This window comes from Rhinichthys klamathensis, unplaced genomic scaffold, assembly GCF_029890125.1.
Source record: "Rhinichthys klamathensis goyatoka isolate OS25496 unplaced genomic scaffold, OSU_Roscu_1.1 h1tg000436l_1, whole genome shotgun sequence".
In the NCBI taxonomy this organism is placed as follows: Eukaryota; Metazoa; Chordata; class Actinopteri; order Cypriniformes; family Leuciscidae; genus Rhinichthys; species Rhinichthys klamathensis.
Window position 1 is genome coordinate 1,544,865 of NW_026606932.1, and position 18,680 is coordinate 1,563,544.

Genomic DNA, 18,680 nt, shown 5'->3' on the forward strand with positions numbered 1-18,680 from the left:
AGAAAATCAACCAAGGGAACCAGCCCCTCGAGGCTGGCCTCTGGTGTAATAAAGACAGCCAGGGGACCTGAAACATACTGGCAGGAACCACCCGAACTGACTGTTTTCGAACCCCCCTCAGAGGGCGTGAGTCCGACGCAATGTCGAGTTGACGCTGCGCCAGAAGCTCGCTGGAGAACGCTGCGCCCTGAACTACACAAAGCTCGTGTGTGTCCCCACCCGTTAAATAACACGGGCAGGGAGAAGCACAGAGTTTGTAAAGTTGTTTCGCCATAACTCCTCCCAATAATATCGAACAGACAACAATAAATAGACAGAGACAGAGTAACACAGATCGCTTGCTGAGACACAGAAGCTAATGCCGCGTTTCACCGGATGTGCTCTTATGCCTTCCTGGTCATGACGTCACCCGCCCGTGACGCTCATTCTTTCCATTGGACTAGTTGACATTGATGCTCAGACGCATTCACGCTGGGGGCGTTCCCAAAGCGTCGATGACGCATCGCGAGTTCCCTCGAAAGGGAACTGTATTTTCTGTCCCCTTACTCTCACCCTACCCCTAAACCTACCCATCACAGAAAACTTTTTTACATTTTCAAAAAAACTCATTCTGTATGATTTATAAGCTTGTTTCCTCAGGAGAACCTCAATTTAGGTCCCCACGGTGGCACGAGTCCCCATGAGCCTGTGTGAATTCAGGTTGAAGTCCCCACCGGTATAAAAAAACACACACAAACATTTACACGCACACACGCGAAACCACACTGACACTCACACACACAAAAATGTTACCAAATATAATTTAGATAAAATTTGTCACTGTAACTACTAGCCGCAAATCAGCATAGAATGATTTCAGAAGGATCACATGACACTGAAGACCAAAGACACTGAAGAGTAATGATGCTAAAAATTCAGCTTTACCATCACAAGGATAAATTACATTTTAAAGGAACACGCCACCGTTTTTTGAAATAGGGGTTATTCAACGTCTCCCCTACATTTAGATAGGTGGGCAAATGTATTTTTGTCTCAGTGCATGCATTGTCTTAGCTTGGCAGCGCCGCGGCTAGCTTAGCTTAGCATATTGAATGGAATCCTTTGTTGCAAGATAGCATGTCGTGAGTAAAAGTAAAAAAAAAAAAAAGTTTACAGACACAACAGTGAGATTCAATAGCAATAACAGTTTCAATAGAGAGAGAGAGAGAGAGAGAGAGAGAGAGAGAGAGAGAGAGAGAGAGAGAGAGAGAGAGAGAGAGAGAGAGAGAGAGAGAGAGAGAGAGAGAGAGAGAGAGAGAGAGAGGTGGAAAGATATAGAACACAGCACATGTGAGTTCTGGCGTTTCAGGCATTCCTAAAGGACTCTCTTTGTATTTGTGTGGGTGCATGTGTGTTGTGAGAGCGTCCATTAATACTTAATAAGAGCTGAATTAAAATGCATGAGCCCACCACACACACACACGCAGGCACACACACACACACACACACCTGAGGATTAGATCACTCTTTGCATTTCTCTGTGACTGCATGAACAATCTGTGACCTTGCTGTTTTATGCTCATTAACTGATACTGACACATTATACATAATAAAACCTGCTAAAGCCATGTATGCGTACAAACGTCTACATGCTCATGTTTTACCTGGTTGAAAAGGGTGCAGATATTTCAGGCAGAATGATTTAGTGTGTCCTTGTGGGTACAGAAATCTGAGCCTGAAGAATGTGTGCGTGTGTGTGTGTGTGTGTGTGTGTGTGTTGACCGGTTGCTAAGGGAATGCGTACAGTATGATTGAATGAGTTACCTGGTTATAGAGAGCACACACGTGCAGGGCAGTGTTTCCAGAAGCGTTCTGAGCACTCATGTCCGCTCCATAGAACAGCAGGTGTTCAAGATGCTGCACATGTCCGTGACGGCAAGCCTGGCAAAACATACACATAAAAAACTTTGTATTGAGTGCTCGTTTACGTTTTGTTTCAATTTGTAGCCGGCACAGAACTAAAATCATATAAAACGAATAGCTGCTGCCTCTCTCTTTCACGCACACACACACTCTCACATCCTGATGTTCTCGGTTTATGAAATGAGAAAGAGCAGAACTGTTTGCCTTTGTTTGGTGTTATCAATGTCACTTTTCTTTCCACCATAATTCAAAACGTGTCCTCTCTGCATACTAATGGAGTGTGGGATGTAGAAAAACTGCTTAAAAGCTGTCTGCCTGAGAAAGAGTGGAAAAGAGAGATAGAGCAGGGCAGGATTAGTGACTGGACATGCAAGAGACTCCCAGGGGCCCCCAGCTGTGAGATCCAGCGAGTACCAGCACAGGGGCCAATTAACATTCACTGCTGCTCATCTTTGGCCACGCAACTGGAGTAGGGTCTTTGGCCGGCTCCTGCGGTTTGAAAACATTTATACGGCACTGTATGGTGACCTTCTGGACATGGTGTCCAGATGCCCATATGGCTAATCCATCGCTGCTAAACAAGAAATCAAGGTTGCTGCACATAAAAAAAAAAAAAAAAAAAATCTAATTTAGATTTACGTTTAAAGGGATAGTTCACTTTGAAATTAATTTTTGGTATGTTTTAGCTTACCTCAAGGGCATCCAAGATGTAGGTGTCTTTGTTTCCGCAGTAGTTTCAATTTTGATATTTTTAGGTCAAACTGTTCTTGTCTGTCAGTCATATAATGCAGGACTATGGTCACCACCTCAAAGAGCATGCACAGAGAAGTCAAAATTAAACATGATTTAATGACTCGTAAATGTAAGTACACATTGATGGCCTAAGACACAAAACGAGCGGTTTGTGTGAGAAAACGAACAGTATTTATATCGTTTTTACCTCTTGTAAACACAGCCACGTCCAAGTGATCTGAGGGCGCGGGCGCTTCGGTCTTTTCCGGCGAGCGCCGGAAAGCGCCGGAAGTGATCTCTTGCGCGTGTACGTCACTCATACAATTGTTTTATTTTTATTTTTTTTATTGTTTTCTTTTACGACGGTTTAAAGATCCCGGGTAAGCGCAAATTAGTACCATTTTAATTAGCCGCCTTACCTACAATCTCTGTTCTGTGTAAACAATGAGTGACATACATGCGCGAGAGATCACTTCCGGCGCTTTCCGGCGCTTGCCGGAAAAGACCGAAGCGCGGCAAGCGCCCGCGCCCGCGCCCTCAGATCACTTGGACGTGGCTGTGTTTACAAGAGGTAAAAACGATATAAATACTGTTCGTTTTCTCACACAAACCGCTCGTTTTGTGTCTTAGGCCATCAATGTGTACTTACATTTACGAGTCATTAAATCATGTTTAATTTTGACTTCTCTGTGCATGCTCTTTGAGGTGGTGACCATAGTCCTGCATTATATGACTGACAGACAAGAACGGTTTGACCTAAAAATATCAAAATTGAAACTACTGCGGAAACAAAGACACCTACATCTTGGATGCCCTTGAGGTAAGCTAAAACATACCAAAAATTAATTTCAAAGTGACCTATCCCTTTAAGACATTTTTAAGTCCTCAATAAATGAAAATTAATACCGCACTCGCATAAAGAACAAACCCATTCTCAAAATACATTGTATCATGTATTTGTATTAGGCTATATGTAATATGTAAACAGTACTCAACTAAAACCGTACTCCTAAAAATATACATAATGACATAATGTAACATGTAATAGTGGTTTGTAAAAGTTCAAATCTAACACAACTGGATGTAATGTGACTGATCAAATGACATGTCAAATGACTGACTGGCTGTTCAGAAACAGAAAGTAGCACAGCCTGCTTTGTTTATGGGGGTTACAGGAGTAACTGCATTTCTGCTGTTCCAAAAGCGCCATCTACTATCAGAGAGTGAATGTGCATTTTCATTCAGTGCATCTCCTCCACTCGTCCCGTCATGCTTCTCATCCATGTAGCAGTTGTTTTTATCCGAGTGCTCATGCCTCTTTGTTGCAGCAAGCGCGCAGTGTTGTAATTGTAACCGGTTGATGGAAAAGTATTCTAAAAATGAATTCTAAAATCGAAATAATTCGGAATTTGCCTTCATTCCCGGAGTAAATTGCACTTGGCTAAATTGATGTCATTAGTTGTTGCACTTCCCCTTTTTGCTCGAATTTGCACACTCTCTTCTCCCAAGCGACTTACCCTGCCAGACTCATCTCTGGTGTAGCGCGCATTAATGGCCTTAAAATCAGGAGATTCAAATTTCAATCTTTTAAGAATTTTTTAATGCCCTGCGGTAACCCTGGAAATATGTTGCTGGACAGTGCATCAATGCAGACAGAAACCAAGTGATAAAAAAAAAAGGTCCCATTGCACATGAAAGAGATAATTTAGCACAGTTTTTATTTTTATTTTTTACTCAATTGTATTTTAGGCTATTAATAATAATAATAATATGCTATAGAATAAAACTGCCATATACTGTATATTGAACGATTACATCTGACCTCATATTACGCTTAAATTTCATACAATTTATACTGTACTGTAGTTGTACTATAAATGTTTTACAGCTGTAACTTAAATGTTTACTGGATGATCTTATAATCAGAGGTCCACTCTGTGATATTAATGTTGCCTATACTAGAGGGAGCCACAGTATAAGGAATATTTTAAGGCCAATCCCTTTCTATCCGTTTTCATTCATTTGAATGGAAATAAATGCATTTATTATCTGCAAATTATATTCACATTCATTTGAAATTGTCCTGTGACAAATCTCATGACGTGATTCAAGAGAAAAAGCTAAAAGACACAAGAGAAAACGCTAAAATGACGAAAAAGCCATTTCCATAATTAAAAACGATGTGCACATTTCATGCCCATTAAATTATATTGCATTAGGGACATTTCCACAATTAACCAAGAAAAATAAACCAAATCTATGCTAGAGAAGCATGAGTTTTCATAATTCCTTATGACAATGAATAATTTTCTAACTACCGAGATCCTGAGTAATTGGAGACAGAAAATTTTTCGTACACCACTCAGATCATAAACAGTTGAAATCGGTTGAGAAGTGTAAATCTCATTGTGCTTTTTTGTCCAGAAAAGCTGCAGCTCCTCGCTTACTTGTGTTTGTTTATAGAGTGGTCTTGCCCGGATCAATATGGCAGACTCGTTGACGTATCGCAGCAACGGTCCCAAGCGGCCAATGAGGCCTCTATGTATTTTATATGTCTATGGTGTAGCCTACTAGGTTTTTGGACAGAGCTAATGTTAGCTTTAGCTCCACAGTATGTTTGTATAGACGGTAAGCTACAGTATAATTGACAACGCACGGTGGCAGACAGAAAGAGACAGGAATGAATGCATTTGGATTCACATTTAGCCATTCATTCAGTGATGTAGAATATACATGTCCATTTAAAGACACACACACACTAGGGGTGTAACGGTACACAAAAATCACGGTTCGGTACGTACCTCGGTTTTAAAGTCACGGTTCGGTACGTTTTCGATACAGCAAAAAGTAAGAAATGCCAGAGAAATTTCCTATTTGTTAAAAGAAAAAATATTTTTTAAATAAGTGAGTTTTCCTACATCTTGAAACTTTCAGGTTTATAAATGGGGGTCGTCTTTGAAGGATGAACAAATAATGTTTTGGTCATCACATTAAAAATAACATTTAAATATATGAAGAGTTTAGATGCAAAAGCTATTTGAAATTTTCTTAGAATGATCATTTTTATCAAGCTTGTATATTTAAGTTCAGTAATTTCACTTAAATGGCAATGAAGATTGCCTATTAATTGTCATTTGAGTGAAATTACTGAACTTAAATGTACAAGCTTCATAAAAATGATCATTCTAATTTCTAGAAGAAAATTTCAAATGGCACTTATAGAGGCTTTTGCATCTGAACTCTTCATATAGGCTATTTATTTATATAATATTTGAGTTTTGAAGTGCTGGAAAAAGATGTGTGAAGTACTTGAAAGCATTTCACTATTCCAGCCAAACTGGTTACAGTTAGTGTTGTTACTATATTAAATCCATGGTGAATGTTGCTGGTCTGTGGACTAGTATTACTAGTTCATTCACGGCACAATGTTTCTCCTGGTGTCCACGTCAGCGCTGTTTGATCTAATAGAGATCTACGGTTAATAGCTTCGAATGCTTCTCACTAGATCTCGCAGCGATGTTATTACTTCAGTGGCGAACTCAAATGTTTTCTTTACTGGATCTCTTAGCGCTGTGTTGTAACGGTTGTAACAGTGTCGCTTGATCGAGATCGGCTCCCGCTGCACAGATGTTGCTGCTCCGAACTGATAAACGATCCGTGAAGCACAATAGCGCAGTTTCGTTCCGGTTTCATTACGCTTGCCATTTGATGTTGCGCAACGTTGTGGTGATCGCGGCAGTGCGAATTTTGTCGGCAGGAAAAATGGTCCAAGGAATCGTTCGGTTTGTATGCGTACCGAACCGGAAGCCTCGAACCGAAACGGTTCAATACGAATACATGTACCGTTACACCCCTAACACACACACACACACACACACACACACACACACACACACTGATAGATTTGACTAAAATAAACTATAGTGGTGTGTGAAGAGCAGCTTCATCGAGACACACACACACACTTGGCATTTGCATGGGTTGCCATAGGTTCTCTTTGAAAATGACAATTGTAGGTCAGACAGATGGATGAGAACATTAGAAAGAAGGGAGAGTGGAAAAATAAATATTACGATAAGAAAAGTGCCCACCTCCCCACACCCACAAATCAGGCCTGTCAACTATTGCTCTCTTTCTGCACACTTAAGGCAAGACTCCTGAGGGCAGTGTGTGTTTGTGAAGTGTAGCTAACATAGTTTAACAGCATGTCCGTCACATTTTAAGGCCTGATCTAATTTGGGGAATGAGCCTCAGGTTAAACACTGTAAACTCACAGCGGCAGCAACGGTACAGCTGAGTGTGTATTTATATATATATACCCACACACACACACACACACACACACACGCACACACAGTCCTATCTGACCCAGCAGCTCTGTCCACCCTAAGGGCATCTATGCCTCCATTCATCCATTCACCCATCCATCCGTTTCCAGACATGATGCTCTCAGCTGCAGCTGCAAAATTATTGTTTTTCATAAACAGAAAAGAGACCGCAAGCTCTCATCTTTCCTCTCTAAACAAGGCTAAAAGAAATTTTAGATTTGCATATCCTGAAAGAAATATCATTGCTTGCAAAGCAGCAAAACAACATGTTTGTTGTAAAATAATTTGTTGTAAAAGGAAAAGAAAAGCCAGAGAAATGGAAGACATGGGACAAGGCAGAAAGCGGACACTCATTGAACTGGCAGTTAAATTTGGAAGCTTTATTGCTAAATTAATTAATAGGGGCCTACTAATATTGATATAATACTACTACTAATAATAATTTATATATTAGGGCTGTATAACTTTTTTTATATTAATATCATTAAAGGTCCCATGACATGAAATTTTCACTTTCTGAGGTTTTTGAACATTAATATGAGTTCCCCTAGCGGCTGTATATGGTCCCCCAGTGGCTAGAAATTTCAATCGGTGTAAACCGAGCTTTGGCTATCTTTCTCTGCATTTGAGAAAATGAAAGCTCAGACGGGCTGATCTTGAAAGGTTACCTCCCCTTTCTCTGCTTTGCCCGCCCAGAGAATTTGGCTCGCCCATGAGAAAATGAGCTAACAACTACGAACGCACGAGCGCGATTTGAGTTTTTCCTCGAGAGATATAATGGCTTGCAAACGAGCGAAGCATGGCAGTTAATCAGTGTTCGGATGTACAAATGAACACAAAAGTATTTTTTAGTTCCTTCATCCGAGCTTCTGAAGAAACAATGGGTTCATTTTATTTTCTCTGGAAATGCGCCGACACAACTTCCCAAAGTTTTGTTTGGTCCAAACATTTCACCGACGACTGTTTCCTCAACTTGGGCCAATACAGAGCTGGCCTCGATGAACGTCTGAAAATAAATCGATCGAGCTACCAAGCAACAATTTCTGATGTGTAGCCTAATTGTTCAAGTTCAGACAGGTAATCTTTCTCTCAAAATCGTTCAATACTGTTTATGCATCAGTAAGTCAAGCCAGTGACTAAAATATCAACTTCACACATCGTTTCTTTTAGTAGGATAAAAATAATCTTATTTAAATTGTGAACAAATTATACAGAAAGCGATCAAAGAATAATCTTTCCACACAGCGCAAGTTTATCTGGACAACTCGTTATGAAATCAATGACGCACGTTACACTGCACAACGAAGCTCTTACTGTATGTACATCATCGTGTTTGCATCGGTGAAAGCATTAGAGAGAGCAGAAACTGCGTTGCAATGATAAGATCTTCATTCTCGCGATCAACAGACTGTAATCTGCTTGTCAATGCTCATCACGGAAACATTTTATGTGATGGGAATAGATCTAAATACTTTAAAAACTTCACACGATTCGTTAATCTCTATAGCTGTAATAGTAAAAATGTATAATAGCTGTAGTAAAAGTATTGGAGAGAGTTTCACATGCAATACGTAGCTATTTCATATGCAAACATGTCAGCCAATCACAGCAGTGGCCGGTTACACTGAATCCCACAGCAGATATTACTATTATAATAACTATTATTATTATCAACACTAAAACCAATATATATATATTTATATGCATGAAGTTAGTTAAAGTGGTACAGTTCTAATAAAGTCACTAACTAACTGGTGAGCAAATCAGTCTTATTTTCTTGCCAAAGTCAATTTTCATTCACGTTTGGCACTTGGCAAGTATTCATTTTAGATCCTGTGTGGAGGTTAAAACAAGTATGGATATACGGCCCTTGCTGATATTCTCTCTCTCACCCTTTTTAAGCTTCGGAAAAGGTCAGATGTCATGAATGCAAATGTCATGCACCAGGGGCTGCTAACTGAGAGAAATAGTTTAGAAGTGAGTGTGTGCGCCTGGCCAGCCTCCAGAACATGGATAGAGATGGAGAAAAAGCCTCTGGAACACAATCTCCTACTGTATAACCCTGCAGTTATTCACAGGGTCAGCTGGGGTAGGGTGACCTGTGTGTGTGCTCTATTTATTGTAGTATTTTTTTCCTCTTGAAGTCCATTTGAAATGTCCATCAACATTATTTGCACCAAAAACAGCCGTAATTTAGTTTTTCATTTTTCATCTTTTCTCTGACCCTGAGAAGACGCAGAATGCTTTTAAGACTCTATGTAAATGGCCACATTCACACAGCAGCAGAATACGGTTGTCAGTCGTGTATTACAGTTACGTTCACACACAGTTTTTTTACGGGAGTGAAATCACTGTCCATCACATCATGCACTGCACAAATGCGTGTCTAGTACCGTATGTTTTCATGTGTAGTTTCGGTCACTTACCGTGACGGAGATATGAGGGTTTTAGATCCAGTTACTATCCGCTCTCGACCCAGATATAAACGCTGTTAATTTATTTGACGGATGAACTTGCGGCTAGATTGGACTTTTTAGCTTTATAGATGTAGCCATCTTTGATATTACTTTTGTCACTGTCACTATGGTTAATGGTAAGACAATACGGGCTTGACTCCCATTGCATGGTCATACAGACAGTATTCGAGGCGCTACTCTAAGTTGCTGTTAGGACAGAACATTTCGAGACTCACACCTGTAAAATGTGGCTGTCAGTCTAAAAAATGTACAGCGTGTGAAAGTAGCCTCTGTTATTCATCAACACAAACAAGCAGCTGAATACTGAACATGCATTTACACGATCGTTCAAAAGTTTGGGCTCAGTAAGATTTTTTTCTTTTTTTTTCTGAAAAAAGTCTCTTATGCTCACCAAAACTGCATTTATTTGATAAAAAATTCAGTAAATAGGATAATATTGTAAATTATTATTACAATTTCTATTTTAATATCCTAATTTTCTGTCTGCCTTCCTAGCGCCCTAGTGTTACGCTGATTTGGTCCTCAAGAAAGTTTAAAACAGTTTAATATTTATGCTTAATATTTGTGTGTAAATCATGATACATTTTTTTGTCAGGATGAACAAAGTTCAAAAGCGCAGCATTTATTTGAAATAGAAATATTTTGTCACAGTACATTCAAATAATCTTTACCGTCTCTTCCGATCAATTTAATGCATTCTTGTTGAATAAGTTTTCATTTCTTTCCAAATAAATAAAGCTTACTGTCCCCAAACATTTGAACAATAGTGTACATGTAAATGTGGATGATGAATGTGGTTGTGATGTCAATTCCATGACGATTTCTGAATGACACATTTTTGCAGCTTAGACATTAACTTTGAAAGGAGTTTTGAATTATAAACGGTACAAGAAGTGTGTTACCTGGTGAATCTCCTGCCAGCCGTTCTCATCCATGCAGCCCACCTGAGCGTGATCGTGCAGCAGGAGCTCGCAGCAGTACGGGTCGCCCCCCACCATAGAGCTGTGATATAGAGGAGTCAGGCCACGACTGTCCTTGTAATCCGGAGAGGCTCCCAAGTCCAGCAGCGTCTGCACACACATTGATGCTCAATTCTCTCATTTATGACTGACTTTCCTTTCCCTGCCTTATTTCTCCCAAATCATGCCCTTAAAAGACAAGTCAGCAAACCCGATGTTGGCGAACATGATCACACAAAATTGACAGACAGAAACTGCTTCAAAGCTTTGTCCCTGTCTAGCAACCGCCCTCCACAGTCAAATTCTTTTTGACTTTTTACAGCACCTCATGCTGTCCCTGATACAATTCCAGTGATATCTGTCAAGTATTAGGGCCATTTTCTGCATTCTATTCCATAAAAAATAAAGAAATAAAATTCACATACAGCATATCTTTAAGTGCCTTGCTCAAGGGCAACCCCTTGTGGGGTTTCAACCTACAACCTTGCCAGTCGAATAAGACTTTCGAATATCAGCAAAGTCTGGTGCACTTTGCCGCTTATCCTTGCAGATTTACTGCTAGCTCTTACCAGTTCTGTGATGCAGTATGCATTAGGCGTTCAGTGAACGGACTGTGGGCTATCTGAGGCTGAGACAGGACTGCACCACAGTCCCTCATAACTGATGACTTAAAAGCCAAGCCGATTTATTAGCTGTGACAAGTCATCCAAGACTCATTCAAACAGTTGCAAATAGTTTTTACATTTCATCAGAATTCCTGCACTTTCACGTAAGCACAAATCAAGGTTTATTTGACCTCATCTAGTTTCCTGATTTTTTTATATATATATAAAATTAACACTCTCTCTCAAAAGTAGTAAAATTCCTATAGTAATTCCAAATTGTGTTTATTGGATTTCTATTTATTACAGTTCACTAGATCAGAAGGTTCGCTCACAGATTTAGTAGCAGCAAACGGCTCGTGAAGGATCACAGACTGACTCTATTACCTTTTCATTTGAGCAGAATATCGCAATGCAGCTTGTTAAAATCCAGCTTACATGTTTGTCAGGACTTTTTCCACAGCGTAGAGAAAGCGGGTGCGCATGGTTGCCAGACTGCGAAGATTAAGTAAAACACCGGGCAACTCTGATTGGGCAATTTAAACTTTTGACATCTGGCGACCATAAACATGAAGGCTCATGGAGGCTTATTAAAAAACAGTCTGTAATATTTTGTCTCCTCTTTTTTGCTCGACAAAAATAAAGATTGATTTTGGTAAAGTTTTTATTTTTTAAAGTACATTTTGGTCTCGTCTTGTTTCGTCAATTATATTGCATGTTGATATAGTCAGTTACTGTTTAATGACGTGGATGTCATCCCAAAAAGGTCGTCAACGAATATTTTTCAGAATAGTTTTCATTAACGGAATTAAGATTAAGATTTCTGTATTTGTAGAAATAATGTATATGTTGTCAACAACACAACAACAAAAACGAATATATGTATATATATATTATTTATTAAATTGTTCAATTAAATTAAAACAATTATAAAGCACTAAACGATTCCAGAAACAGCTAAAATTAAGAATGTAACAAGCTAAATAAACCATTGTTTAGGCCAACAAATATTGTAATTATGTAATTATAACTGTCTGAATTTATAAAATGTGACAATAAAAATGGGGTTATGAATTAGGTTTATGAATACAACATGTAAAAACTGCTGATGTGATTGAAACCTTAGTTTGTGTAAGGTCTGAGCTTCCAATAACTTCCTGTTGTGACAACTATCCCTGGTTGCCTCTCTATCCTTAATGTTGTGATCAATATGTCATTGACATATAAAAACAACATTGATATGCCTCTTTCAGTTGAACTTCAGATGACACATCAGTTGTGTACTCCAGCAATAGATCTACTCTGATCATCATAAAACACAGCAAGCTTTTATACAGCCTGGTGTCAATGAAAGCTTTTCATCTTTGTGCCACTCTATGACTCATGTCTGGACAGAAACATACACCTCTGATCTCTCTTTCAAGTATGTATGAGAACCCTGTGTTCCCTCCCACTGTCGGCAGGACGAGTGTGTGTGTGTTACTCACAATAAGTGCCGTGTGGTTCTTGGTGCGGACTGCTTTGTGAAGGGCAGTTATGCCATCTCTGGTCCTGAAATCCAGGTGAGCTCCTCCATTCTTCAGAACCTTTATGAGCTCTGCACAGCCTTCCAGCTGCGACGCCATCGTCAACGGACATTCTGCCAACACAAGCAACTGTTGACTTTTTCGGTGCATGTGTGCTCCATTTTAAAGGAGTGGTTCAACAAAAAAATGCTTTTTTTTGTAACTTGACTCCTATGAAATACTAAAGGAGACATTGCTAAGAATGTTCATGCTGCTCTTTGACTGTTAATTTTAAAATGGTCCTTTTTGGAGCTTAATGGCCCTTTTTTTTTGTTCTACTAAAGAAAATAACAGGTTTGGGCCAACCATCTTTCTCTTCCGGTCTTTTCGTTTCTTTCAAAGTTCAAGGATAGATGAACCGTGGTCAAATTGTTCAGCTTCTGTCTCCAGACAGCTTTACACCGATTTTGAAATGCTGCACAACCTGGAGGTCAAGGCTGCTCTATCTGTAACAATACACGCGTGTATACAAACACAAACTCTTCCATTTCTGTCCATCAACGTGGCCAGAGGTCAGTCCTAATCAGTTCCAAACAAACGCATGAATAAATCTAAATAAGTATGAGGGAATTTGCATAGAAGGTGATCTTATCTTCCCAGCATGCACTGGGAGAGGTCAAACTTGATTGCACTATAGTCATTCAAGTAGAACAATCTTTCTTTCTTACATTTCTTTCACTCTTTCACTCACTGAAATTAAAATATTTAACTTCTCAATGTTTAGGTTTTCAATGAGACCATGACGATCAACAAGCTGACATTTAATGCTTTAAATTTGGCAAATTATTGACTGAAAATGATTACTGAATACAAGTAAAGTAATTCTTCAATTAAGGGCATTTCTAACAACTTGAACTTAAAACATTCATCACATGTCTGGAATAAGATCCGATCTTGGTCTTGATCAACCTTCAAGTAGATTTTGCAAAATGGATTGCATTTTTTATATGATGTGTGATGCTAATGACATTTTATTTTATTTTATTTGGAGTAGTTTTAATAATGTTAATACAAGTTAGCTAGCAGTAAATTAACCTAAAATTAATTATTAATTAATTAAATTTGGGCAACTTTCAGATTATCACATAAACAAATAAAATACATTACAACAACAACAATATTAATAATAATAATAATAAAACTAACAGATACAATAGGGGCTATCCCCTTCGGGGGTTGGCCCCTAATAAAGAATAAATCTTTTATTACTATTTCCTGTTACTTCTTATTGTAATGAAAACTAAGAACAAAGTGTTTTTATGCCTACCATGATAGTACTGAAAGCTATATTGGGGACAGTAATTGAACAAATATATAAAAAATAAAACGTACACATAAATATTAAATTAATTGAAACAAACTTTTTCATATTTTTTAAGAATATTGCTAATAACTTTCAAGGGGACCAAAAAGATCATCTACCTGAAGAATTACTGAAATACAGTTGAAATGGATACCCACTATCCAGTTTAAATTCAGCTGTTGGCTGACACAGAGCCAAGAGATAAACACTAAGAGATCGGGTCATGGCACCAATTTAATAGTACTGAGCAAAGTCAACATGCAGGCTCAGGCGCATACACACGCACACAAGGTTTACTGGGACTCTCCATAGATGTAATGGTTTTTATACTGTACAAACTGTATATTTTATCCCCTTACACTAACCCTACCCCTAAACCTACTCATCATGGAACACTTTTGGTATATTCACCTTTAAAAAAAAACACCACCACACAGTTTTGTATGTTTTTCAAGCCATTTGGTTTACTAGGATGCAGGAAGTGTTGTAATGTATATTGTAAAACCCCTGTCATTATACACATTTGTGTCCTCATAAACCACATACAAGAACATACAAAACAAGAACATACAAACGCACACACACAACTGAGTAATTGGATGATGTTAATTAAACTGGACTTTTGAGTAAAGGTGTTACACTTACCTCCGGTCTCTGGGTCGTGGAAGTTTGGGTCAAGCCCTTTCTCTAGAAACTTTGACACTTTCTCAACGTTCCTTTGCTGAACATATTCCATAAACTTCTTCAAGTTAGCCTGAGGGAATGAGAGAAAACGAGAGGGAGAGAGAGATGTGAGGCAAGTTGAATAATGCAAAAGAAGGATAAAAGCAAAAACAGGCGAGTTTTCCCAAGCGGAAGAAACAGAGATGGAATAAAGCTCCACAGTCCTCTACAGAAAAGACTTAATTTTAGTTTTTTGGAGACATACAGTCTTAATAAATACATTATAAAATATGTTGATGCAACATTCTGAGTCTTCAAAAGAGAAAAATCAAAGAGAAAATCAAATTGCTGGTTTCTTTCACACAAAAATCTCCCTATAAACTTAGTATCTTTTCATGACTTGTCATACAAACCATTATTATGTAAGAATGAAAACAACATGAGTGTAAAAATTGTGTATATAATGCTTAAAGGAAGGGATCGGCTAAAAAGAGCCATTAGAGAGATTTTCTAGCTAAGAGTGTAATACACTCAGTCATATATCTGTGGCTGTATCAAACTAATAATTAAAACAAACATATAATTAAAAAAATTATTTTGACTCGTCCCTAATTTTATCAACAAAAAAAAGGCAAAAGTCTTAGGCAAAAGACCACAAAACTGTTTAATGGATCATTTAAATAACTTTACCTCTAAAATTACACACATTTTTGTCTGGACAAAAATGGATACCTCACGTAAAAATTAAAGCCTGTATGACTGAGGACACGGAGGACCGTACACGACATGAATGTGTGCAAACAGAAAAATACAAACAAAAAGTCATGTGAGAGGAAGCAGTGCCTCCACGTCTCTGTGATTGGCTGATTACACACAATACAATAATAATACCTGACTATTCAATAAAATAATACCTGTTCACAGAGCCGGTCTGAAAGGGTCAAACTAGTGGAAATAGTTACAACACTACAACTAGTGGACTAATGACAACTTTGGTCACAAATAAATATAAATTAACTTTTATATATAACTGATTAGTCCTATTAGGCCTATTAATTAGAAAAGTCAAATAACGGTTAGTAGTAAAAACAAAAAAACATGAATCCAGTTAGAATATTTAAGCAATGTACTACTGTATTGTTTAAAAACGATCATAAAATTGATTAGAGTTGATGTAGTTTTAATAAACAGTATGTTAATTAAAACATACAAAATATTCTAGTATTGGTTTCTTGTTCATAGTGTAATGTAAATGCTACTCCAGAAGTCAAAATGCTATTTAATCAAAAGAATCATGTAAATATTAAATGCAACTGAGACATAATTTTTAGTCTTAGACAAAAAAAAAAAAAAAAGGAACGCAGAGACTTTTTTTCTCCTGATTTCAGAAGTCCAGCATGTGCTGCTGAGCGCAACAGTATGACAGTATGTAGCTCTATCTTACCATCTCTGGTCTTGCAGCCTGTTACATAAAACCCTTAGAAGATCGAGGCCGGCCAAACACACTCTCTCACACCTGTCCCCTGCCAAATGCAAGTAAAAGGCGTGGGTTTCTCACCATGTGTGGCGTTAGCTGATCTCCTGCGTCTTCATCTACTCTGATGTGCATCAAGTCATCACACCGCCCTGATTCCACCCCGGCACACTACCATCTGAGCATCTCCGTCTCTCACACACTCACACATGCTCTCCGCAGCTCCGCCTATCCATGCGGTGAATATTACAAACTCACTCTCTCTGTCCTCTCTCGCTCTCAGCCACTCAGACTGTTGTTATGGAGATGGGATACAAAAGAATTGTTGGCTAAGAGAGAGAGAGGGAGAGAGAGTTGTGTGTTTGTGTGTGAGTCGAGCGTAAAACCTCTAGTGGTTATTTGATGCGAATAATCTCATTGGATGGTGGAAAACCAAACAGCTTTTCTACTATGAGAAGAACAAATCATAAAATATTATATTACAGCTCTCGGTTTCTCTCTGTCTTTTTCTTTTTTTTCCCCAACATACTGAATAATATTTCTACAGACTTTCAGCTAGAGTACAAATACTGCCTCTCCTGCATTGAAATCTGACTCAATTATGTTAGCTGGATGGCTCACATCTTAACGGTGGTTCAGCAATATTATGGATAATGAAAATTACAAGTCTGCAAATTTCGCATGATGGGTTTGTTTTTACTAGCAATAATGGCACATAAAACCCCAATAATCATGTGATGGTTATGGTGGGAATTATGGCCTGATTGGAGAGCAACTGTACATGGTGCCTTTCATGCCAAACAGCTAGTGTGAAGGGGGACAAATCACTTTAAAATAACCTTTTCTGTGTAAAGTTGCCATGAAAATATAACGCCTACATGATTATAAAATAGTCCAGAACAACTTTATAGCTGAAATAATACACAGGGTTTTACCAGAGGAGCCGGAATTATTTTCGGTGGTAAATCCTGTTGATTAATCTTAAAATGCAAATAGGAGTTACTTTTTCAAGTAACGCAAGTTACTTTGTTGTCTGACAGCTCTCTTGTCCCCATGTTGAGAGAAACGTTAAATAACACAAATATTCTTTATGTATTTAATCTCACTTTATTAACCAATGTCTTTGTTGCTGACATTCGATGATCCAATTCAACCATACCAATAAGCAAAAATGATTATTATTTATATATTATTTATTATACAATCCAGAATAACATCACATAACATCACAGCGGAACGGTTTATTTGAGCTGCGCCCTCTACTGTACAGGTGTGAATTTGCATTTCCTTCAGCCTGAGGATTATTTATTTCACATTTGGTATAAAAGGTATAAAATATAACTTTTTGAATAAAAAAAAAAACCAAGCAAGTCCAGCCAGGTGAGAAAAGGTAGGCCTAATGCAAATGTAAAAACACATTACTTTCCATAAAAAGTAACTAAGTGTAAGTAACATAATATTATAACTAGTGCTGTCAAATCGAATCATCGCATATAACATAAAATATTTGTTTTAATTTATAAAACGGTTAGTTTCAATCCTTGATTCTGATTGGTCAATAGCTGTGTTTTATTCACGATAAAACACGGCTATGACCGCTTCACCCAACGGTTCTATGTATCACTACATAACACCCCTAGCAACCAGTTTGATCTCATTGATATTGTTCATTAACGCTAGAGTAGAGTATTGTGAGAGATCGAGTAAGTGAGTGTACCTGCATTTACAGTAGACAGTCTGGTCAGTCCTATATTCTTAATAAAAAAAATCCGTTTGAATGTCCGCTGCGATATCTTGTCCTTTTAACAGTTAAGGGGTTTTCCGGTGCCTTAGTCATTTGTCAGTTGCGTCTTCCTTCTCCATGATTACTAGCCCTCTCGTACCTTATTGCTTACATATAGGCTATATATATATATATATATATATATATATGTGTGTGTGTGTGTGTGTGTGTGTGTGTGTGTGTGTGTGTGTACGTATATACACACACACACACACACACCATATATTCAGTACAGTATATAATATAATATAAGATATACACAAATAAATTGTATAAACACAAACTCATGTTCAATGTGATTAATTGATTTTACAGCACTAATTAAAATGCATTACTTTTAAAGGTTAACTTCTACTGCTCTGAGAACGAGAGCCTGAAATAAACATACTGTACACACATGCACACCTTCACAGCAGCTCTGTTGCATCAACAAAGCAACTTCCGCCGTATGTAGAATAATAATGTCTAGTGTAACACAATGAAATGATGAAATACATCAGACTGGAATCTGTAATAACAACAGCCCTCGAGTAAAACGCAGAGAAACATTTTTACGAGCAACAAGAGGCAAAACTGTAAAATCAATGAACGTTTCAAGACTGCAAAATGAACCTATTGCTTAACATTTCAGGACAATTACAGCACAAACAAACATCAATGTGATTGAAACTGCAGTTGAAATGGGGAAGTGGGCATCATTTAACTCACAAGTGCTTAAAAATTCCCATCATGCATCTTTTTCATTGCCTACATCTACTTATAGAAACAGAGGTCATTTGAAATAATTTTTTGGAACAGGAATCTCTGAAAACAATATGGTTCTGAATCAGTCGTGCCTAGGAGTGGATTTACAGGTTTTTAATTAAGCTTAAAATTGATTCACTATATGCAG

The 18,680-nt window shown here is 38.0% G+C and overlaps 1 protein-coding gene across 1 annotated transcript in view; it reads right to left on the bottom strand.

Annotated features, from left to right (window-relative positions):
• LOC130071256 (SH3 and multiple ankyrin repeat domains protein 3-like) overlaps positions 1-16,264 on the bottom strand; it is a 136,965-nt gene extending 120,701 nt beyond the window's left edge. Inside the window, 5 exon segments of the mRNA XM_056235951.1 lie at positions 1,804-1,920; positions 10,342-10,509; positions 12,488-12,639; positions 14,514-14,622; positions 16,090-16,264. Coding sequence (XP_056091926.1) covers positions 1,804-1,920; positions 10,342-10,509; positions 12,488-12,639; positions 14,514-14,622; positions 16,090-16,140 — 597 coding nt within the window. The 5' untranslated portion in view covers positions 16,141-16,264.
• Positions 16,265-18,680: the final 2,416 nt, after the last annotated feature.